The sequence below is a fragment of the Gopherus flavomarginatus genome, chromosome 3, assembly GCF_025201925.1.
Source record: "Gopherus flavomarginatus isolate rGopFla2 chromosome 3, rGopFla2.mat.asm, whole genome shotgun sequence".
NCBI lineage: Eukaryota > Metazoa > Chordata > Testudines > Testudinidae > Gopherus > Gopherus flavomarginatus.
Genome location: NC_066619.1, coordinates 93,271,700 through 93,296,700, shown reverse-complemented (window position 1 = coordinate 93,296,700; position 25,001 = coordinate 93,271,700). Strand labels below are relative to the sequence as shown.

Genomic DNA, 25,001 nt, shown 5'->3' with positions numbered 1-25,001 from the left:
AAGTCCTTATCCAAAACTCAACAAGAAACAAGTAAATAAAAAATGAAAACAGATGAGAAGGGTGGTGGTTTTTTTTGTTTTGTTTTTTGTTTTTTGTTTTGTTTTTTTTTACCAGAAATGCTTAAGTAGCAAGGAAAATAGAAATGCTTTCCCATCACTTACTCCTTCTTCAGCATGGAAGACTGGACTAGATAACCTCTTGAGTCCAACTCTATATCTGTATGATTCTGTGTCTTGTAGCAATACCAAAAAGAGAACCTCACTATTAGATTTTAAACAAACAAACAAACAAACAAAAACCTTAGTTGGTTTTTTGTAAGTTGACCTGTTAGGCTCCTTTCTTTTAATAATGATTCATACTAAATGTGTGTAGGGTGAGAGCCTAAATTTAAGCTCAGTTTGTACTGCACAGCACACACATTCATTTATGCCTCTTCTGTGTTACTAGTATAGTCTGTTAACTATTAGACCTCGAATAAAACAGTCAGGGATGGAAGTGGATGATGTGTAATGCAAGGGAAATGGTACACTATGGCAAAATACAAGCTCATACTGTGCAAGCGTATGGAGCAGACCCTCATGTTTAGGGCTTTCTTTCCTCTTGTTTTTACACTGTATCTTTCTCAAACCTTCTGTTCCTGTCGTATTAAGACGACAAGAAGTTCACTCAATCAGAACTGTAGTTATTCTCTTCCCTGTGGGGGAAACAGTGTTGGAGTTCACTCCCATGAGCTCCTGCTCTCCTTGAGTATTGTGTAACTTGTAGCTCATATGTAACTATAAATTAAAAAAAAAAAAGGCCCCAAACAATCCACTTTCCAGCAGCCTGAAGGGAAAACTGGAGCAGAGACAGGTTTCCTGCCAGAGGCATTAACTTACAGTGCATTCACCTTTTACTTGTGGCATTTTCTCGTTATCTCCCTTGTGATGTACATGAGAATGGGTCACTTTGTCCAGTATCTCAGATTGCAGCATTGGGATTGGTACATTCTCACCAGACTAAAAGAGTCTGTTGATTCAGTCATATACTGTAAGATCAACAAGGATGCAGCTAGGTGTTTGATTGCATTCCATTCTTTGTCACAGTCTTTCCAGAACAGTGACTTGCATGAAGAGAACAGTTTCTCTGTGCCTCTCTCACCTCCACCCTGTATATTTATACTTTGTTTTGTCACTTCACACACAGATACATGGTCATAATCTTAACATCCCCTTTTCCTTTCTTGCCCCTGTTTCAGTGCACCATCACAGGTCAGCTACATCGGAATTGGCCCTCCCCTTTTTAAATCTGGCCTTTCTTTTTTATTTCCCTGAGCTTGCTCACTCTTATCAGACTCAGTGCCAGGATGTTGCCTCTGTCAAGCCAGATGAAAAGCAATACTGTTCAAGTGTAGTGAGAAGCTGTTTCTTCTGTTTCTTTGGCATTTGCTTTCTATCCGTCGGGAAGAATATCAATATTCTGGGCTTTTGAACATGGGTTTCTCCCCAACATACAGTGGGGCAGTATTGCTTCCTTGAAACTATGGATAGAGCGATCACTGATCACTGTTACGGCTTTAATGGCAAAATCTGAAATATTTTAAAAAGCATGGAAGGACGCCATTGAAGATGAACCCCACTTCCATGACTAGGGATCATTTTGGAGAGAGGTAGTCTTTGTTTAAAGATTTGGTACCCCACTTCTGTAACAGTAAGAGAGATCTGAAACCCTCTCCCCTAGTGGAGGTCGTCCAGCAAAGCCCGGGAAAGCCAGAGTTCACTTTGTTGCTGTTTCTAAAGCACAAAAACAAGAACCCCACCAGTCCTTTAAAAGGGTAGGACAAAACCACAACCATTCAGGCCTGCATACATTAAAAAAAGTAAAAGGTAATGCAGCCCTTTTTAAAAAATATCCTTTGAAGGTCACCTTTTAAGACGAGTTTGCTTAGTTATAATGGGGGGAGATCTTCTGTGCAGGCTTCACTGTCAAAATCAGAGAATTATAAAAAGATGTGTAGAAAGCAATAAGTATGCATGCTGCTATAGAAAAGTATAAATTCAGGTTGAAAGATAGGCTGGCATCCATGAGTGGAGGTAGATTGCAAAGCCAAATATCCAAAAGAATGTATTGAAACCTCTTTGTGCACTAGCCATCTTTCTGGTTTAAAGTACCTTCCTATTATAATAAATTCCTTGACATGATAACATAGGTATTCTGTCAGAGTGTCTCCACAGATAGCAAACAGAATCGTGGATTCAGCAAGAAGCATCCTGAATAAGTTTATACCAGATATTTATATCTACACAGATCATATGAAGGGGACCAGTTCTGGAAAGTAAGTATTGAGAATTCCAAGGAATCTAACTTAAATCATACTAATGTTTTTTTAAGTTTGATAGTTTGGACTAAAGTATGCTGTCAAGTTTGATAGTGCATTTAATCTTCAGGACCTGGTCATCTCTTTTGCTGTTTAATGAATGAGTCTTTACAAGAAAAATGAAATACTTGATTGTGCAAGTCCTCAAAATATTGTGTCTAGATTTACGTAGTATGCTTCTTAACTATGCAATGTAACATTATAGTACATCCAATGAAGGTAACATTTCCCTGAGTGCATTCTTGGGTGTTTAATTTGTTCTTTTAGTCTAGCACTGTGTATAAGGTATGACAAAAGTTCAGTGAATGGAGTAGGTATGGTGTGAAGGCTCCGATTCGAATCTGATTATAGCCTTCTTGTTGGAAATGGTAATACCTGCAGGGTGAGACCAAACAATTTAAATAAAACAAAACTCATTACTGGCCTATACGTGGTAACTTTTTTCCCCTTACGCACTTCAATTGTGAAGTCTGATGCCTAGGAACTGAATGAGAGAGATCATGTAAAAGTCATTATACTAATACATTTTATTGATCTGATTCATTAGCAAAACGTGAACCTGAAGCAAGGTGGAGATATTGTAGTTCTGACATAGCATGACAAACTGAGGAATTGTTTTGTTAAGACCTGCCAATTTCCAGTAACTTGTCATTTGTGGGTGAAGGTGGAGGAAACCTTGAATAACTGTCTCTCGCCTGTCCTGTTTCTAATATGCACAACACCCCAAACAAACACTGTTCCAGTCATTTTCTCTTTCAGTTGCTTAAACGATGCACTTTTTTTTTTTAGTTGTTGGTGACCACAGGGAAGGGGAAGTGCTTTAATTGAAAACAGGCTGGTAATTGGAAGACAACGGAATGAAAGGGTATTGTGCATGGTTTTGTGGTGGCATGAATGATCACCTGCAAAACTGTTTCCTTCTCCAAAAGATTCAAAAGGCCTGTGTATTGTAAACACTGTGAAGGACACATGAACTTTTGTTTTAGCGGTGACGCATATTGTACGTCATGAAAACTGTTCCATGTTCTTGTATGCATGCCCAGGAGTCCTGCTGAAGTCTAAGGGAGCCCTGTACATGCATCCAAGGACAGAACGTGGTCCTCACACTGTTCTGTAGTACAGATTTGTAGTTGGTAAAATAGCATCATCACAATAATATACTTAATATCGTAGGCAGTGTGCCCTGCTTGCATCTCTTCTTTAACAACGAGGTCTGTCTTCTAGTGGCTCCCTTTTACCTACTTTTTTGCCAGAGCTTGCATTCTTAGAACTGCTTCCCAATTAATGTTTGCCAAGTACCTTCCCCCGCCACATCAGAAAATTCTGTCCAGCTCCATAAGCCAACAATTTGCTCACTTCTGTGATTTCTCTCTGAGTCTTCTATTGCAAGTGCTTTGGGGCCCAGAGTCTGACAAGCTGTGGGTAGGAAGGGTGGCTTAGTGGATGGGGCCTTGGGTTGGGACTTAAGAGAAGTGGGCTTTGTTTGCAGCTCAGCCACAAGACAGCCTGTGTGACTTTGGGCAAGTGATTTGATCCAGTCTGTGCCTTGGTTCCCCACCTGTAAAATGAGGGTGATACTTCCCTAGTTCATAAGGGTGTTGAGGATAAAATCTGTAAATGGTCTTGAAGCTCTTAGATATTGTGGTGATGAGGGCCATACAAGTGCCTAGCTTGCTGGGTGCATTTTATCCCGCGTTTGGCACCTTGTACATGTACACTGCATGTAAATCAAATACTTTGTGTTGGATTTTCAGAAATGTTGAATATTCAGAACTCCAGTCATAGCTGCTGGGAACTGCCAAGGGCTCAGCAGCTGAAAAGTGAAGTCCTTTGTATTTACGGTGCCTTTGAGTCAGAACAGCTCAAAGCTCTTTACATTAGATTATGGATAAAAATTCAAAAGCCTCTAACAAGGTGCTTCTAATGAGTTAGGCTGCTGTCACCCCTGAAAATGGAATTTAAGTGATTTGGAAAAAGTTACCCTATAGCTGGTTATGTTTGCAAGTCTAAAAATCTGCAGAGAATAGTTGTTGACTATAACCTACTTTATGTGAAATGATTGCTTGTTTCAGACAGTTCCTTAGAAACTATGTTCTTTTCTGTCATTCCACCATACTTCACTTAACACTCCTGGAGACTAGGTATTGTGGCTCAAGGTATTAACAGTAAGCCAAAGTTGTGAACCCTTTCACTTCTGGGGCAGGATTTTACCTGACAGCAAAGTGGTAAAAAGAAGTGAACGGAGACAAACTCCTTTTAGACAGGTCTGCATTGTAAAATACTATGGCATTTGGCACCTGGGTTGACAGCCTTTGCAGAGAAGGGTTAAGGACTTAATGGGCCTGGATACTGAACTCCTCTCATTCTTACAAATGAGGTTCCTCAGTCTTGGTTGGCACAAATTAGCAAGGTAGCATGTGGAAACCTGCCCTGTCATTTCCAGCATTGTCCTTGTCTTGTGGATAAATAGGATTGGCAGTGACTAATCAAGCACATGTGCACCATCCTGGATTTTGACTTCCAAGGTAAAAAGGATTGCGGAGTCCCTTCCTCTGTGCCAGCATCTTCAGGAAATCCATCATCTTAGCCTCTTTCACAACCTCTATAAAGCACCTCTGAGAAGGGGAGCAAGAAATCCTTTGAGTTGTATTCCTCTGTTTATGTGTCTGGGGACCTGCACCAGAAAGTTCATCAATGCAAATGGTAGCATATGCCCTTTGCAACTACAGGAGGAATCAGATCTTCATTTGTGTGAGCCAAATCCATTATCACCCTGTGCAGGTTTTGCTAATTTATGAAAGCTAGAGAGCATGTTTACTAACAGAGCATTGTCATGGTTGCTAGCCCCCAAGAAATGACGTCCTTTGGCATTGTTCCCATCTTACTTTCCAGATGGTCTTTCTGTCTCTGTTCCAACTAGAAGGGTAAGAAGAAAGGACATGTCTTAATATACTTCCCACATCGCTCTGCAAACACAGATAGATAGATATGGGTGGGATCACTACTGTCGTGCAATTCCTTGTGCATTCCACACACTCTTGAAACTCCCTTTTGGGAGGATCTAGATGATGCTGTTCTGCAGAAGTGCTGTCAAGTAAGCTTTCGTAGAAAGAAATGGACCTGCTCCATTTGACTGGGTGGAGAGAATTAGGAGCAGAGTGGCATCCTGCGTAAGCCCCCTAACTAGCAACAACCAGAGAATATATTTGTGCAGCTTCAGTGTGTAGCACTTCCTTTGTTGCTGTAATGAGCTGTATTCAGCTGGCCAAGAGTGCATCAGTTTAATTCTACATGGGCTGCTGCTAGGACGTGCGATCTGTGAGGTTGTGGGTGGGGAGAAAGCAATACAGGTGCTTTCTCCTGGGGGGGCTAGGGTGGAGAAGCTGAGTAGTGGTTCAGCAGCAGTGCGTGGTAGAATGGGGCTGACTTTACTGCTTTGCTCTTCAGGTCAGCATGGGCTGGCAGTACCTCATTGTGCTCGTTAGGGACCTGTCCTCTTGTGCTATGGCCGCCTGAATCCTCCACAAATTCTTGAGGGAGCCACACCTTGTCCTTCTCAATTGAAGGGATTACTAGGGTGATGCAGGGTCTCTGACAGGAAGAAGTAAATTAAGGGTCCTGTCAAAGAACAATCCCCTCACGGGGAGCAGGGGCGGAGTGGGGAGTGAGTGAGTAGCTCAGCTAAGAAGGTGAGTGAGGTGAAATAGGGGGCGAAAGAGGTGTGTTAAAAATCCTGGAGTGTAAAATTCAGAGGTGGAGACGAGGCAGGGGCTGGGAATAGGAGCAAATGAAAGGTGGAAACATGGATTGCTTAACTCTAGGAGGAATTTAAGTTTGCTAATTGACTCCTATAATTGAAGGAAATTCAGATGGAATCTCTCCTCCTTTCCTCACACCCTAGACAAGCAATTAAAACTGAACTCCCATTCATACCAGAGAACCCTTTCCTCATTGACCATTTACCAGCCAGTCTCCATATGGGGGCCTCTCTTGAGCAGAGATTGCCACTGAGAAATAGTGCCAGGCTGTGGCATAATTGTCTGCAGCAACTAGGATTGAATGGCATGTAATTTACTCACACTGAATTCAGAAAAGATTAAACTGTTAATCATTTGATTTGTCTTGTTGTATTCCTTCCTTTGAGCAATCGTTTACCTGTTTCTATACCTCCCACCCTCAAGATCTTCTTTTGAGATAACGGTTTAAAGCAAATTGCATTCATGGCTAAGGAAACAGGCTTTGATTTTTGTCTCTCATGTGTGAGATGCGGTACCACAAGTTCTTATGTGTCTGTGTTCATGAGCTTTTTCTCAGCCTTGTGATTAGTGAATTAGCAATTGGAGACTTATAGCTTGTGAGTTCATCTTGCTTGTCATATGTGAGCCATTAGAAACGAGAACAAGGCAAAAGTTCTCCTTTTCAGACCCTTAAAGTGATACAGAAAACTCTCTCCAAACTCTGAGCAGAGTAAAAGCTATGAATATGCTGGTCGGTGGCAGAGAATGCTGCTTTATTTATCACGCTTATGAACACACATACTTTGGGATGCTTAGGAAGTTGCTATCAGTGATGTCAGGTGGCTTGTGCATTCATCTACATCAGCATTTCTCAGCCTTTTCAGATTGGTGATCCCTTATTCAAAGGCAAAAATTTTCACGATCCTCTTACTTTTATAGTAAATATATCAGTGACACCAAGTGTATATAATTTATTTGCCTTTGTGTTTCAAGTCATTGACAGAGAATACTTGATCTTCAAGGGGAAGAGTGTGCAAGGAGTGAGGGATCGAGATTGGCTTTGCTTGAGGTTGCAGTACAAAATTTCAATGCCTCCTGACCCCCCAGATTGCCCTTCATGACACCTCTCCACCCCTGAAGTTGCAACCCACCAGTTGAAAAACACTAGTCTAGACAATGCACTTTTTTGTGAGTTTGCTGCTAGAATTCTCCATGGTGATCATGTATGGGGCGTTTGTTGTAGATCATGAATATTCTTCTGAAACAATAACTTCTTGCCATCATTCTGAGCCCTGGGAGTTTCGGATGCAAAACATCCTTAGTGCCATTTTTGTGAACGAACTACATATTTTGACTGTCCTACAGCAGTCAATGGTGCTTTCTTTTCCTAGCAGAACTACATCTTGTCAGGCATTCAGGAGCCATAATAAATCTCAGGGGCATTAGAAGCATTGAGGAGGTGCACAGTGTGTAGTTTGGCTGCATAGCTCTCGTGCTCTGTGTTTGGTATGGAGGTGTTTCTTGCTGTTAGGTCAATAATAATGAATTTAGATTTATACCATTCTGATGAAAAGGCCTGAGTAGTGGAGAGGGAGTCCAGTGGCACTTTCCCTAGTTCGTGTGTTGTAGGAAAACTTACACATTGAGGAGAGTTAGGCTAAGTTTATTAACAGCCATTTGCCAGTCTTCTTCTAAAGTTTAAAATGAGACAACTGTATGAATAAAAGACAAAGGATATTGTTTGGACTTCTCAGTAAACTGTGCTCAGCTATCTCTGGATTTCTGAAATAAGGTGGGTGGGATAATATATTTTATTGGACCAACTTCGCTGGTGAAGGGGGAACAGGCTTTGAGCCACACAGAGCTCTTCTTTAGGCTTTCTGGTAAGACAAACCCCACCTTCACACCTGCAGTAAAATAAAGTAGCATTGTATATTGGCATTATTCTGGGCTTCGTGGTAAGGGGATTCTGCCACCAATAGAAGTTATGGAATTCTTCTAATTAAGTGATGCTTTGACCTGTTGGCTTAAAGTGGAAACAATCAAGGAGAACTGGTGAATAATACAGAATTAAAGTATTAATTACTTGCATCTGGTGGCACATTTGTATTCTGATCTTGCCAAATCTGGAAGCATCCTTCCAAATAGAGTTTGGCTCCTTAGGGAATGTTTGTTTTGTTTTTGATTGCAAATGAGGTGGAAGCAACAGTAATCAGAGAGATGAAATGAACATATAAAGACTATTCATGTTAGGCTTGGAAATGGCAGCAATATAACCAGCATAATAGCAGGCAGCTTTTGGCTTGGTTTAATCCTGAAATGCTGTTAGAGTAACCAATTATTCAGTGCAAGTCAAGTAGTCTCCTAGCAGAGAGATCTGTATGAGAGAGTTAAAATAAACTCGTTTCTTCCTTTTAGTTCTTCACATACTGTAATCGGATACACCTTTCAGTTCTGTCATTGTCTTTCAGGTCTCCAGGTTTTGGCCTGTCCCTTGTCGCAGAAACCACCAATGGCACTTTTCTGGGTGCTGAACTTGCATCTAATCCCCAGGGCCAGGGAACTGCTGTACTCCCGGAAGAGCTCGGCCTGAACTGTGCAAAGCTGCTGCTTGAGGAGATTTACAGAGTAAGTAGCCAAAGTATTCTCTCTTTCACTCTCCTGTGGATGTAGCTGGAGGAAAGGTAGTGTGCAAGGGGAGTTGCTTTCATTTGAAGCATGTTTCTGTCACATCTAGCCTTTTGTTGGACTTCAAGTACCAGTTTACTGCTCTTTAAAAGCACAAATTGAGGGTTTTATTTTTCTAGAATAATAAGCGTAGTTAATATAGAAAGTATATTAAATTGCATTCAGACAGCCATTTTCTCCCCTGGATTTATTGAGGCAGCCATCTTTGTATATGTTCGTGTACATAAACGTGGGACAGTGGCTGATTCAGGTAGTTGGTAATCAGATATAGAACTGCCTGCTTTGCATCCAGCCGAAGAAGTGACCTGTGTCTGTTGCTGTCTTAATCAGTGTGTGAAGAACGTTGTTGGTGGATCTTGTCCTCCTCACCCTGTGGTGGACACCATTCAAAGTAAATGACTTGTAAAAAATATAAAAGTCACAATATTGACTATACTGCGAGATGTCCCACATTTACAATGTATACCAAGCTGAGTCATTTAGGGGACAAAGCTTTCTGACTACAGGCCCCAAGTACTCTCCCCTCTGTCCAAAAACAACTGGGCTGCTTTCATTGGACTGACTGTAAAAAGCTTGTTGTCTCTGTTGTGTTGTCATGAGCTTTTTCACTTGAGCAAATGTAATAATTCTTTTTAATGAGAGAATGAGATTGCTGCAGGGTCAATGCCCAGAAACAAACAAACAAAAAGTCTCTCAAGTGTGAAATGTTGCCGGAGATACGGGAGAGTTGTAATGTGCATCCTAGCAGAACTACTACATGCTGTATTTGAAAATCCATCTACATTTTGCTTTAAAAAAAAAATTAGTTGCTTAGCAGTTGAGTCAACTTGCCCAAAATAACCACAATGATTAGGCCAAAGGATGACATCTGAGATGCTGCCTTGCTGCACAAACTTGGAGTCATATCAGGCGCAGCAGAAAGCCTCCCTGGACTGCTTTGTGCGAGGATTCATGTTTTCCCTTCCTGTGCTCAGGGATCCTGTTTGAAAAAAGCCTAGAAAGCACTTAGTGGGATCCTTTTGAGATATAGCTGTGTCAGACTGAAAGAGGACTTCAGGGCCATTGGGTTGGTGGCCTAGTGTCAGGGCTTCCACTCTTCAGTTGGACTGGAAGCATTGGGCATCTGGCTCCCTCAGCCTCTTGGGGCCAAGGTAAAAGGAAGAAGATACAATATGTATAATGTGTTTATAGTGGCCTCTATGCATTAGTCTCATTAGCGACTGCCTGAACGATGGGTCTTATTTGTGGTTAATATCAGCAAAATAAGTGAACGGGAGGAGTGGAAGGGAGTACCTGAAAGCCTCAGGGGGCCTCTTTTGGAATATCTAGATCGGTGGTTCTCAACGGTGGGTCTAGGGTTCTCAACTGGAGGGCCACAAACCGGTTTCAGGGGGGCCACAAAGCAGGGCCAGCATTAGACTGGCGGTGGCCCAGGGCAGAGAGCTCAGAGCCCCAAACTCCCTGCTCCTACCTCACGGCTGAAGCCCTGAGCACCCTCCAGCTGAAACCCTGAGGGCCCTCCCCCTCTCTGCTGGGCCCTGGCATTTTTATAGCATAGGGGGGCTTCAGAAAGAAAAAGGTTGAGAATCCCTGCTCTACATCTCGGTTCTAGTCGCTAGATCAGAGATGCTGGCTTCACCAGTGTAATAAATGGCGTTGCACACTTGTCGTCAGAATTGGTTTGTACACTGTATGGCAGCATCTTCTTAGTCATCCAGAACATTTTGTGTATGAATGGTTTTGAGTATCTGGATCATAAGGGGCAGATACTGTATCTTGCTGTCTCTCTCTTATTGATTGATTGATTGCATGGTACTAGAAAGGAAATGGCTGTTTTAGAGAGGATAGCCCTCTTAGTGTGCTCTTTTTCTGTTAGAGTTGAAAGGCTTAGGGAAAGACGGTGCTTTGCCTGGCATCCATGCTCTGTACAAGATAAAGGAGGACCTTTGTTATATCTGCCTAAAGTAAGATAATATCTTATCTCTATCTGCTTTAGTCAATATGGTTTTTGGGGGAGGAAATGAGTTTACAGAGTCGCTCATTTGGTACGTGTAGGGGGTGGAATTATGTATTAGAAAGTAGCCAAGACAGCATTTGAGTAGGTAAATTGTGTGTATTGCAATCTACCACAAGCATATTCTTTGTATTAACTCTAGAAAAAACTTGTTTGTTAAACTGATTTTAAATGACTACTGTTCAATTGTGCTGAATTCTCATGTGGATAATGGGCTTTCAGTCTTACAAATGATTCAGCAATTGCCATCTTATTTATAGTTTCTGATTAACAAAAAGTGGTTATCCACTTTAAGTACTTCAAATGCACTCTGAAATGAGAGAAGAAACTACTGGTGTTGACAAAATTTAGCCAGCTCTTATGAGGCACACATGTACAGATTGTATTTAGTGCAGAAAATTTAGTTTCATTGGAAATAGCTAAAACTAATGTCACTGTGAGTGCTGCCAGGTTAGATAAAAGTATAATTGCTGTGATTATAACAGTAAACTGTCTCTTGAATATATTGCTACTCATCTTATGCTATAAACTTCAATTTCTCACTTTCTCAAATATCTCCTTTTAGGCTGAAATCTTCCATACTTGGTCTCAGCTAAAAGGTTTTTTGGGGGGTTGTTTAAGTTTGTGAAAAATCTGTTCATTCATATGATTTAGGCAAATGAGCTAAACTTACTTTTTCAGTTTTAACATAATACCTTAACTGTTCTCTTCATATGACTGAACTGTAAAACTTGCAGACTTAACCTCTGGCTAGTGCATAATGAGGAAATGACTCAGTATTGTATGCTGTTGATAGCACCACTGGTACTCTTATCACCTAGACTTGTATTCAGGAGGTCATCCATGACACCTCCCTTCAAATCCAGGCTGCAATTTAATCCCATTACTGCTTTTCCATAGTGTTTTTTAAAAAATCTGGTCCTTAGTGTCCATGCCTACGGTTAATCTCTCATCAGCACCCCTATCATTTCTTGTCTTTCCTCCTACACACACTTCTGCTTCATTCTTCTGGTTCTTCACCTTATCCCCCTCCAATGCATCAAAAATGGTATTTCTTGTCCCTGTTTCCGCGAGGTACCTAGCACATACTTGAGAGCTCAGAATATTAACACATAGCTGGGGAGGGGAGGAATAATTGATTTTTCACACTTACCTAGCATGGGCAGTTATCAGTAGCATTAAATACAGTGTTGGCTAGAGGCTGGGAACCCATGTCAGAAATGCAGAAGATTGGACTTCACTTGTATCAGGGGGTGTCTGAGTCTGCCTGCCTGTCCACTCCACTCAGAACTCACAAGTAGTTACAGTAACTCCTCACTTAAAGTCGTCTTGGTTAATGTTATTTCATTGTTATGTTGCTGATCAATTAGGGAACATGCTCGTTTAAAGTTGTGCAATGCTCCCTTCTAACATCTGGGCAGCCGCCTGCTTTGTCTACTGCTTGCAGGAAGAGCAGCCCGTTGGAGCTAGCTGGTGGTTGCTTGTAACTAGGGTGGACCGGCAGCCCCCCTATCAGCTTCCCGCTCTGCTAAGTTCCCTGTGCTGCAGCCACCCAGCAGGCTATCAATTGCTAGGCAGGTCACCTGTCCCTCCCCCCACTGCCATGTGCTGCTCCTGCCTCTGCCTTGGAGCTGCTCCCAGAGACTCCTGCTTGCTATGCAGGAGAGGAAGGGTGGGGGGCTAATGTCAGGATGTCTCCCTCCCCCCTCCTCTTGCACCCCACTTACCACTTCTCCTTACAGAGCAGGGAGGGGACACCCACAGAGAGAGACAGAGAGAGCCATGGGACAGCAGCTGCTGTCTCAACTTCCTGATCTACTTAAAAAGACAATGTACTGAAGAGTGGGTCAGCTTACTTAAAGGGGCAGTGCGCATCTCTCTCTCTCTCTCTCTCTCTCTCTCTCTCTCTCTCTCTCTCTCTCTCTCTCTCTCCCACACACACAAGGTGTGTGTCTGTCTGCTGTGCTGTCTCCCCTCCCTTGTGTTCATGCTGCCTTGTGTGAGAGGCTACATTAACAACAATGTTTTAACCTTTGAGGGCTCAGCTGAGTGCTAGTTCATCATTTAGCAGCAAGGTGTTCACTGGGAAATATCCCACACTCTTCCACCTCAACCAAACTTCACTATCATCATAGCTGTGAACAGTATTAAATTGTTTGTTTAAAATGTAAACTGTGTGTGTATCTATATAATATACAGTTTTTTGTCTGGTGAAAAAAATTTCCCTGGAACTTAACCCCCACCATTTACATTAATTTTGAGGGGGAAATTGAATTTTCTTAACATTGTTTCGCTTAAAGTTGTTTTTTCAGAAACATAACTACAATATTAAGTGAGGAGTTACTTTACTCTACTTTATTCCAAATGGCTTAGATGCAAGGGGGAGTATGCAGTCTCTATCCCCAAACATGATGGTCTTGTGAGGGATGTTATGAGCTAGACAGTTATTGGGGTACCAGGCTCTGTTACCATATTGGCATGTTTGTACTGAGTGCACAAACTGGGTGCTAGCCTACAACATACTGATCTGAGTGCACATATTTTTGACAGTGCAGCGAAGGCCATTCGTATTTGAAAGGTTGGCCCTTTGTAAGTGTGTTTTTCGGGAAGGGGGAGAGTCACAGCCTGCTGCTATATGCCTCCAGTAGCAATTACCTACAGCAGCAGCCGCTTCCAGCACTTTATTTACAAAAGCTGAATTGCAAATCTTACTCCTCTGTTTAAATTCTTAAAAACCCCACTCTGAGTCTGCTGCTCCATGAAAACACCCTAGAGCCCTTCAGATGATAGGAAGAATCAGAAATCCAATTTCCTATCAAACCCTTATTTCCACATGGCTTCCCAGCAGAGGTGGCTATTTTTTACTTAAAAAGCAATAAAAACACCTAGCTCTTTGTAAATTAAAACTATATGTTATCCAGCCACTAGGAAGACTGCTATGTTAATCATTACACCCTTTTTTTTTTCTTTTTTGTTAAGTACCCAAAAATGTACCAGATACCTTGCAAAATAAATGGATATGGGGCTGGCCTGAAAATCGTATGTTCTAATGGCATAGCTGGCAATCAGCTAAGTTTTAAGAAAGAGGCAATGCCATAAGGCAGAGTAGGAAGGTAGCAAGATTCTCAGAGCAGCAGATCAGACGTCTGTGTGTGATGGCACTGGTGTGAGGTTGTCATAAACAGATAGCTAAGGGTTAATGTCTCTTTCACCTGAAGCACCTGACCAGAGGACCAATCAGAAAACCGGATTTTTTCAACTCTGGGTGGAGGGAAGTTTGTGTCTGAGTCTTTGTCTGTCTGCCTGCTTTCTCTGAGCTTTGGAGAAGTAGTTTCTACTTTCTAGTCTTCTGTTTCTAAGTGTAAGGACAAAGAGATCAGATAGTAAGTTCTATGGTTTCTTTTCTTTGGTATTTGCATGAATATAAGTGCTGGAGTGCTTTGATTTGTATTCTTTTTGAATAAGGCTGTTTGTTCAATATTCTTTTAAGCAATTGACCCTGTATTGTATCATCTTAATACAGAGAGACCATTTGTATGTATTTTTCTTTCTTTTTATATAAAGCTTTCTTTTAAGACCTGTTGGAGTTTTTCTTTACTTCAGGGAAATTGAGTCTGTACTCACCAGGGAATTGGTGGGAGGAAGAAATCGGGGAGATCTGTGTGTTGGATTTGCTAGCCTGATTTTGCATTCCCTCTGGGGGAATAGGAAAGTACTTTTTGTTTCCAGGATTGGGAACAGAGAGGGGGAGTTACTCTGTTTGGATTCACAGGGCTTGTGTCTGTGTATCTCTCCAGGAGCACCTGGAGGGGGGAAGGGAAAAAGGATTATTTCCCTCTGTTTTGAGACTCAAGGGATTTGGGTCTTGGGGTCCCCAGGGAAGGTTTTTCAGGGGGACCAGAGTGCCCCAAAACACTCTAATTTTTTGGGTGGTGGCAGCAGGTACCAGGTCCAAGCTGGTAACTAAGCTTGGAGGTTTTCATGCTAACCCCCATATTTTGGACGCTAAGGTCCAAATCTGGGACTAAGCTTATGACATGGTGGCAGCAGGTGGGATATAGACAGAATCCAGAAGCCAGTAGGAATATTATATTTTTCTTTTCTCTGCTAAGGGCTTTTTAGCAGAGAGAAACAGTTTGATTTTAAAAGGGAACCAAAGAGAATTTTTTTTTTCTCTGCTCTCTCTGGCAGTTTGTGGCTTGCATGTTAAGCGAGAAGCCATTAAGAGACTGTTAAGGGTCTTTTGTCACACAATAGCCCTCCCATTAGGAGGCAAGTACCAGCACTATATAAATGCAAATAAAGTGGTTTTTCAGGTTTACTTAACATTGAAGATTAGCTAAAGGCACTGTTGCTAGGCAGACTTCAGGAGGCAACAGAGCCTGCAGTGCAGAAGATAAACACCGGAGGGCACCCCAACACAAGAAAACAGGAATCATGACTTCTAAGGCAAAAATTGAGGCCGAAGAGCAATTCAAAGAAGCTGAACACGGGCGACAACTGGAAATAAAACAAAAAGAGATGGAGATGAAAGAAAGAGAAGAACAAATCAAACAGGCAGCACACAAAAGAAAACTAGAAGAAGAAGAGGTGGCCTACCGAAGGAAACAAGCAGAAGATGAGTTGGCCCACAGGAGGAAGCAAGAAGAAGAAGAGTTGGCCCACCGCCGAGAAATGGAAAAACAACAAAAAGAGAATGAAGAGAAGGAAAAACAGAGAAAACATGAACTGGAGTTGGCAAAAGCTGGGCTGCCTGTGCCAGCCAACCCTAACAACCCGGCGCCAAATATTGCTCCACAGCACAGGAAATTTCCCACCTACAAGGCAGGTGATGACACCGAGGCCTTCTTGGAAAATTTTGAAAGAGCCTGTCTTGGGTACAACATCCCCGAAGACCAGTACATGGTAGAATTGAGGTCACAGCTCAGTGGACCTTTAGCAGAGGTGGCAGCTGAAATGCCTAAGCAGCAAATGAATGACTATAAACTTTTTCAAACCAAGGCCAGATACCGAATGGGGATAACCCCAGATCATGCCCGTCGGCGCTTCAGAACCCAAAAGTGGAAACCAGAGGTGTCATTTCCCAAACACGCCTACTACATTGCAAAAAACTATGAGGCCTGGATAACAGGAAACAACGTTCAAACCTTGGAAGAACTGCACCTCCTCATACAAATGGAGCAGTTCTTGGATGGTGTTCCTGAAGACATCACACGGTACATACAAGATGGAAATCCCAAAGATATCGCTGAGGCGGGGGAGATTGGAGCCAAATGGATGGAACTGGCAGAAAGCAAGAAAGCTACTGTCAAGGGGAACGATTACCCCAGGGGGCACACAGACCATAAACCCTACAACCGAGGACAGCCAAAGACCCCACATACCACCCAAGTAAAGCCACAGACACCCTACCCTTCCACCTCACCAGTCTCCAGTAACTCACCTCGGCCCAGTGACCCATCAGATGGAAGATGCTTTAAGTGTAATGAACTGGGACATATCAAGGCCAACTGTCCCAAGAACACCATGCGAGTGCAATTCATTACACCACCATCACACCAAAGATCCCCAGGCCCGGATGCCTCTCAAATACCCTTGGAGCGAAGGGAAAATTTGAGAGTGGGCGGAAAGAAGGTTACTGCGTGGAGAGACACGGGGGCACAAGTGTCAGCTATCCACCAATCCTTCGTTGACCCCAAATTCATCAACCCAAAGGCCAAAGTTACAATTTACCCCTTCATGTCACAAGCTGTAGACTTGCCTACAGCTCAACTGCCTGTCCAGTACAAAGGCTGGTCAGGAATGTGGACTTTTGCAGTCTATGACAATTATCCTATCCCCATGCTACTGGGGGAAGACTTGGCCAACCAGGTGAGGCGGGCCAAGAGAGTGGGAATGGTTACACGTAGCCAAACCAGGCAAGCTTCCAGACCCATTCCTGTTCCTGAGCCGTCCACAGAGGCCCCGTCTGTGTTACCAGAGACCCAGACAGAGGTAGTGGACCCGGATTCCATGCCTACCACTGAAACAGCCACATCATCTCCAGTCCCAGGCCCGGAACTGGAACAGCAACCAGCACCAGCAAGTGCAACCACATTTTCAAACTCAACGCCAGAGGGCGCCAGCGAGCCAGAACTGGCAGAAGCCAAAGACAGCCATACCCAAAAGGCTCAGCCAGAGCCTGAAATACCCTCAGGTGCACCAGTGGAGAGCGGTTCACCAGCAACGGAAACAACCCCATCACCTACATCGCTTCCAGAGGGACCAAGCCCAAGTCCACAGTCTGAGGAAGAACTGGTGACCCCAGCCTCAAGGGAACAGTTCCAGACTGAGCAGGAAGCAGATGACAGCCTTCAGAAAGCATGGGCGGCGGCACGGAGCACCCCACCGCCTCTCAGCTCTTCTAATCGATCCCGGTTTGTTATAGACCAAGGACTTTTATACAAGGAAATTCTTTCTGGTGGACACCGGGAAGAATGGCAGCCGCAAAAACAGTTGGTGGTTCCAACTAAGTACCGGGAGAAGCTCTTAAGCTTAGCCCATGATCATCCCAGTGGCCATGCTGGGGTGAACAGAACCAAGGACCGGTTGGGGAAGTCCTTCCACTGGGAGGGGATGGGCAAGGATGTTGCCAAGTATGTCCAGTCTTGTGAGGTATGCCAAAGAGTGGGAAAGCCTCAAGACCAGGTCAAGGCCCCTCTCCAGCCACTCCCCATAATTGAAGTCCCATTTCAGCGAGTAGCTGTGGATATTCTGGGCCCTTTCCCAAAAAAGACGCCCAGAGGAAAGCAGTACGTACTGACTTTAGTGGACTTTGCTACCCGATGGCCGGAAGCAGTAGCTCTAGGCAACACCAGGGCTAACACTGTATGCCTGGCCTTAACAGACATCTTTGCCAGGGTAGGTTGGCCCTCTGACATCCTTACAGATTCAGGGTCTAATTTCCTGGCAGGGACCATGAAAAAACTGTGGGAAACTCATGGGGTGAATCACTTGGTTGCCACCCCGTACCACCATCAAACCAATGGCCTGGTGGAAAGGTTCAATGGAACTTTGGGGGCCATGATACGAAAATTCATCAACGAATTCTCCAATAATTGGGACCTAGTGTTGCAGCAGTTGCTGTTTGCCTACAGGGCTGTACCACATCCCAGTTTAGGGTTTTCACCATTTGAACTTGTGTATGGTCACGAGGTTAAGGGGCCATTACAGTTGGTGAAGCAGCAATGGGAGGGGTTTACGCCTTCTCCAGGAACTAACATTCTGGACTTTGTAAGCAACCTACAAAGCACCCTCCAACACTCTTTAGCCCTTGCTAGAGAGAACCTAAAGGATGCTCAGGAAGAGCAAAAGGCCTGGTATGACAGACATGCCAGAGAACGGTCCTTCAAGGTAGGAGACCAGGTTATGGTCTTGAAGGCGCAACAGGCCCATAAGATGGAAGCATCATGGGAAGGGCCATTCACGGTCCAAGAGCGCCTGGGAGCTGTAAACTACCTCATAGCATTTCCCAATTCCTCACTAAAGCCTAAAGTGTACCATGTTAATTCTCTCAAGCCTTTCTATTCCAGAGACTTACAGGTTTGTCAGTTTACAGTCCAGGGAGATGATGCGGAGTGGCCTGACGGTGTCTACTACGACGGGAAAAAAGACGGTGGCGTGGAAGAGGTGAACCTCTCAACCACCCTGGAACGTCTGCAGCGGCGACAAATCAAGGAGCTGTGCACTAGCTTCGCCCCATTGTTCTCAGCCACCCCAGGACAGACTGAACGGGCATACCACTCCATTGATACAGGTAATGCTCACCCAATCAGAACCCCACCCTACCGAGTGTCTCCTCATGCCCAAGCTGCTATAGAACGGGAGATCCAGAACATGCTACAGATGGGTATAATCCGCTCATCTACCAGTGCATGGGCATCTCCAGTGGTTCTGGTACCCAAACCAGATGGGGAAATACGCTTTTGCGTGGACTACCGTAAGCTAAATGCTGTAACTCGTCCGGACAACTATCCAATGCCACGTACCGATGAGCTATTGGAAAAGTTGGGACGTGCCCAGTTCATCTCTACAATAGACTTAACCAAGGGGTACTGGCAAGTACCGCTAAATGAACCTGCCAAGGAGAGGTCAGCATTCGTCACCCATGCGGGGGTGTATGAATTCAATGTCCTTCCTTTCGGCCTTCGAAATGCACCCGCCACCTTCCAGAGGCTGGTAGATGGTCTACTAGCTGGACTGGGAGAATTTGCAGTTGCCTACCTCGATGATGTGGCCATTTTTTCAGACTCCTGGCCCGAACACCTACTACACCTGGAAAAGGTCTTTGAGCGCATCAGGCAGGCAGGACTAACTGTTAAGGCCAAAAAGTGTCAAATAGGCCAAAACAGAGTGACTTACCTGGGGCACCAGGTGGGTCGAGGAACCATAAACCCCCTACAGGCCAAGGTGGATGCTATCCAAAAGTGGCCTGTCCCAAGGTCAAAAAAACAGGTCCAATCCTTCTTAGGCTTGGCCGGATACTACAGGCGATTTGTACCACACTACAGCCAAATCGCTGCCCCACTGACCGACCTGACCAAAAAGACCCAGCCAAATGCCGTTAAGTGGACTGATGAGTGTCAAAAGGCCTTTACCCAACTTAAGGCAACGCTCATGTCTGACCCTGTACTCAGGGCCCCGGACTTTGACAAGCCATTCCTAGTAACCACGGATGCATCTGAGCGTGGTATAGGAGCAGTGCTCATGCAGGAAGCAACAGATCACAACTTCCATCCTGTCGTGTTTCTCAGCAAGAAACTGTCTGAGAGGGAAAGTCACTGGTCAGTCAGTGAAAAGGAATGCTATGCCATTGTGTACGCCCTGGAAAAGCTACGCCCATATGTTTGGGGACGGCGGTTCAAACTACAAACTGACCATGCTGCACTAAAGTGGCTTCATACTGCCAAGGGAAACAACAAGAAACTTCTTTGTTGGAGTTTAGCTCTCCAAGATTTTGATTTTGAAATTCAACACATCACAGGAGCTTCTAACAAAGTTGCTGATGCACTCTCCCGAGAGAGTTTCCCAGAATTCAGTAGTTAAAAAGTGTTCTTAAAATGTAGAAGTCTGTTAGTTATATACTTAGTGGTATATGTAAAGGTGCATGTGTTGTAGTAATCTGTTTATTTTAAAGTTCTAGAAGGAAATTGCCGCCAGTGAGCTTCCCCACTGTCTGCAATTTGGGGGGCGTGTCATAAACAGATAGCTAAGGGTTAATGTCTCTTTCACCTGAAGCACCTGACCAGAGGACCAATCAGAAAACCGGATTTTTTCAACTCTGGGTGGAGGGAAGTTTGTGTCTGAGTCTTTGTCTGTCTGCCTGCTTTCTCTGAGCTTTGGAGAAGTAGTTTCTACTTTCTAGTCTTCTGTTTCTAAGTGTAAGGACAAAGAGATCAGATAGTAAGTTATATGGTTTCTTTTCTTTGGTATTTGCATGAATATAAGTGCTGGAGTGCTTTGATTTGTATTCTTTTTGAATAAGGCTGTTTATTCAATATTCTTTTAAGCAATTGACCCTGTATTGTATCATCTTAATACAGAGAGACCATTTGTATGTATTTTTCTTTCTTTTTATATAAAGCTTTCTTTTAAGACCTGTTGGAGTTTTTCTTTACTTCAGGGAAATTGAGTCTGTACTCACCAGGGAATTGGTGGGAGGAAGAAATCGGGGAGATCTGTGTGTTGGATTTGCTAGCCTGATTTTGCATTCCCTCTGGGGGAATAGGAAAGTACTTTTTGTTTCCAGGATTGGGAACAGAGAGGGGGAGTTACTCTGTTTGGATTCACAGGGCTTGTGTCTGTGTATCTCTCCAGGAGCACCTGGAGGGGGGAAGGGAAAAAGGATTATTTCCCTCTGTTTTGAGACTCAAGGGATTTGGGTCTTGGGGTCCCCAGGGAAGGTTTTTCAGGGGGACCAGAGTGCCCCAAAACACTCTAATTTTTTGGGTGGTGGCAGCAGGTACCAGGTCCAAGCTGGTAACTAAGCTTGGAGGTTTTCATGCTAACCCCTAAGGTTATGACAGAGGTGCAAAGCAGTGTTTGAGAGAGGAATGGGACTGTTGGTGGATCAGGTGACCCCTTTGTCATTTTACCCATTAATGGGCTGATGTGAGCTGTGGGTAAAGTGACTAATTCTGGCCTGGTCTAAGATGTGGGGCTGTTAGCTAACGCAGCTTTAAAATTCTGTTTTCTAACTTAGTTATGCCACCAGTGTGGATGACGCACAGTTCTAGGGAATCTTTTGAGACCGTGTACTGACCCAGGGCATGATTCATCCCTGGGTTACTCTGGCCTGCGCCTTCGTAACCCAAGGATCGTGGCAGAAAGCCTTCTATAAGAGGGACTCCAGTGGCACAGCTCTTCTCTGGGGGCCCTCAGCCAGCTCAGTCCAAGGAGTGGTTGGTACCTGATGGGCAGCGCATTGAGTGCATGCCTTCTCACCCACCTGGGATTCTTATGGCGCCTCAGCTACATGTTAAAGCTGCCCACACTCGGGAAAGGCAGCAGTGCAAACACTCTGCTCTCTTCTGAGGGAAAATTTCTTTCCTCTCTACCCTAGATGGGTGCATCCTGCTTGATTAGGGTTCAGCCGAGCCTCTAGACTCAAGCAGTTTTCAGAAGCTGTTTTTAAAAATTCAGTCCCTGTCCAGATTAGTTTGCAAACCTTCCAAGGGACATAGATTGGTGTCTTCTGTGATTTTAGCACCATTGGACATAGTACTTCATAGAAATAATCATTGAAAAGTTTCATCAATAGACAGTACTCCCGACAGCTGCTTTTCCCCTGTGTGTTTGGGTTTCTTAAAGTGGGGGAAGCACTGGACTGGGGCTCGGGAGGGTGAGGTTCTAGGCCAGCTTTGCCACTGGCTGCCTTTGTGGTGCAGACAGATCATTTCACCTCCCTGTGCTTCTCTTTCCCCTCCCATCCTTTGTCCATCTTGTCTATATAGTTTTGTAAGCTCTTTGGCACAGGAACACTCTCTCACTGTGTCTATCTGGCATGTAGTACAGTGGGGCCCTAATTTAAGGTGAGGCTTTAAATGGTACCGTAATACAAATAATGGGCAACAATAATCTTGGTGACCTTTAGTAGTGATCTTATTGCTTTCCCCATTATTTTGGGGAGAGTTTGGATTTAATCTGAAATTTTCCAACAGAAAAGGTCTCTCTTGATTGTAGATCCATATTCAAGTGGTTATAGAGGGGAGCTAGAGTAGTCATGACCATTGAAATATAGGAACGTGGCATAAAGTTTTGTCAGCCAGCCAAAGTAGAAAAATCAGTGATCAGAAGATGTGTTCCCATATTGAGTATAGGTATAGCAACAAGCATGTAGAGAGCAAACAGCATCTTCTATGGAGAGGAAGAGGAATGTGCTGAGGAAAGAGAGCCTCAACTATACACCCCCATGTGCCCTCCAAAATATATGTCCCAACAGTTATCTAAGGCTCATGCTGTATTGAATCCCTCTTCTGCTGCACAGATTGTTTCTAAAGCAAATGTTCATGGGGAGATAATACACCATCTTGTTCTGTCTAAGAAGCTCTTGTACACAGCTATGAGTTGAACCACTTGAGGGGGAAACTCTGAGTTTTTCCTGTCTGTGGATCAGGTGTCTATTTACTAAAGATGGCCATCCCTGCGTACAGTTAACAAGAGAAAAATTCCACGACTTTTGACTGTTTTCCTAGCTATACTACTTAGATCATGCAGATCAGTGACTAACGAGCAATTGATCTGCTGTTTGCTATAAGCAAGCTGTTGCTGATAGACTAATATATATATATATATATATATATTTTTTTTTTTTTAAAAGCTTAAATAACGATAGTCAATCAAATGTAGCTAGAACATCTGGGAATTACTTGAAAATAAATAGTGCAAGACAAATGCCACATACTCTTTAAACTTCTAGTCATCCAGCCTGCACTTTATTTCTGTACCATTGTAACTGCGATAATTGAACTTTAGGCACTTGGCCTTTTTTCTGTTTCATATTACCTTTGTACTCTCCAGGCTGAATAAATGCACTTTAAAAAGTTAACAATAAACAAAACCGTGTGCATTGGTCAGCAGTGATTGGACAGAAGTCAGTGAAGTTAAGGGCAGAAATGTTCACTGCTTTGAGAAATCATTCACAGGCAAAAGATAATCTGGATGAGGAGTTGGGCTCTAAACTGAAGTGAAAGGAGCAGCATTTCATTGCTTCTCCATGTTACATTCAGATTAGTTGTAAATACTGATGTAAGACTGCAATCACCAACTACCAGGGTCAGTGCAGGACAATTTCAGAGCTCCTTACAAAGCCATTTGAATGGGGCCCCACAGCTGTATTTTGGAAGGGTCAGTGTGCAGTCTTCTTGACACACACTCTCAAGTGCCCAAAAGTCCAATGCCCCGCTAGCTGTGGGGGGTTCAGCACCCCAAGTGTAGGGCAGAGGAATAAGTAATGTCAGCAGAACTTGGGGTCGGAAAGAGTGTTTATGGAAGGAGTCTCGTATAGGAATGAAGTTACACCCTCAAAATCTCCAAATCAAACAGCTGTCCATGAGCATGTTGTCCCAGTCTCTTGCTTTCTTTGCATTCCTTTCGGTACAGAATCCAAATCAAGGCCTCTGTGCTGATGTTCGCAGCCCTCTATGGTACTGCATCTCGCCTCTTCCTCCACAGCCATGTCCTTCCAATGTTGTTGAACAATAAACCTTTAGTAACTCTTGTCCCTAAAGGTTTGTAAGGATCCTTCCTTCCACCCTGTCATCTTGACTAAGCCAATTCAACACAGAAGTCATCCCATTCATCAGGGGGGAGGGATAGCTCAGTTGTTTTAACATTGGCCTGCTAAACCTGGAATTGTGAGTTCAATCCTTGAGGGGGCTATATAGGGATCTGGTGCAAAAGTCTGTCTGGGAATTGGTCCTGCTTTGAGCAAGGAGCTGGACTAGATGACCTCCGGAGATCCCTTCCAACCCTGATATTCTATGATTACTGTTTTCTACTTTGGGTATTTTAATCGTTTGGATGGTAGTGGTAAAATACTTTCTTAGAAAAATAAAATAAAATGAGCAGATGTTGCTTGCCATGTGACTGAACAGTAATAGCTCTAGTGTGTGATTACATATACAAGCTTTTGAAATGGTTAGTTTGGTTGGCTCAAAAAAACATTTTGGAGAGCCTGTCAAGGATCTGATCCAAAAGCCACTGAAGTCAGTAGAGTCCATCCACTGATTGATGTGAATTTTCGATCAAGCTGTCTATGAGAGAGTCCAAATTTGATTTCATGCCAGATTTTTCTTTCATGTGTTTGAGTAGCTTTATTTGGTAATAAAAAAGCTAGTCTCTCTTCCAACTAAGCAAGAAAAAATGTATCCCCTTGCTCAAATGCAGAAAGCTGCAAGCAGTTGCAGGAATGGCTTGTTGCTATGTAATCGTTATAGTTCAACTCTGTTTGTCAGAAACATTTCAGGGCCATCTAAAAGTAAGGATTGAACAGTCAGTTTGCAATTTCTGGATAAACTGCTCATGCTAGGAGGAAATGTGACAGTAGGATAAATGGGGTTTTACTGTGTAATCGGGTTTGGTGTGTATCCAGAACCATGTTCCCTACTTTCTAATTATCAAAAGAGAGATTTTTTTGTAAGTTGAAAGGCTGCAATTGTTTCCAAGCCATCTAGACTGTCTTGATTAAAGGGATACTGTTAACTAGTTTGGGAACAAAATTTAGGTTATTTAATTATTATTTTTATTTTTATTAATAATAAACAAAACACATTTTGTAAACACAAGTCTTTACAGGCTTTCTCAAAATGTCCAATCAATTTTTTGTTTGGATTGAAAGGGGCAGTGTCAGTGTCAAAATGACACTGCTGTTTGAAATGTTTTTGCTTTTGTTTATAGTAACTGAAAGATACAGGAGACAAATATAAAGTTCAATTATATTAATATAGCATCTTAGCTTTAGAACAGAGCACACTGTACAATACATATCAGATAAATGCGAGTTTTAAAATCAACATAACAATAAAATTAAAACCAGTTCTTTTAAAAAAAAAACAACAAAAAACAGAAGTTCAGCCTTGCCCCAGAATCGGTTACAACTTTCAAGTCACAGTCCCTGCAACAATATACAAAAATAAACTAACAAGGGTTAGAAATGCATTATTTCAT

At 43.3% G+C, this 25,001-nt stretch overlaps 1 protein-coding gene across 1 annotated transcript in view; it reads left to right on the top strand.

Annotated features, from left to right (window-relative positions):
* The window catches only part of RCL1 (RNA terminal phosphate cyclase like 1), a 52,188-nt gene that overhangs the window by 18,623 nt on the left and 8,564 nt on the right, over window positions 1–25,001 (top strand). Inside the window, exons 6-7 of the mRNA XM_050944299.1 lie at window positions 2,190–2,315; window positions 8,566–8,722. Of these exons, the coding sequence (XP_050800256.1) occupies window positions 2,190–2,315; window positions 8,566–8,722 (283 nt within the window). The remainder of the gene's footprint in view (window positions 1–2,189; window positions 2,316–8,565; window positions 8,723–25,001) is intronic.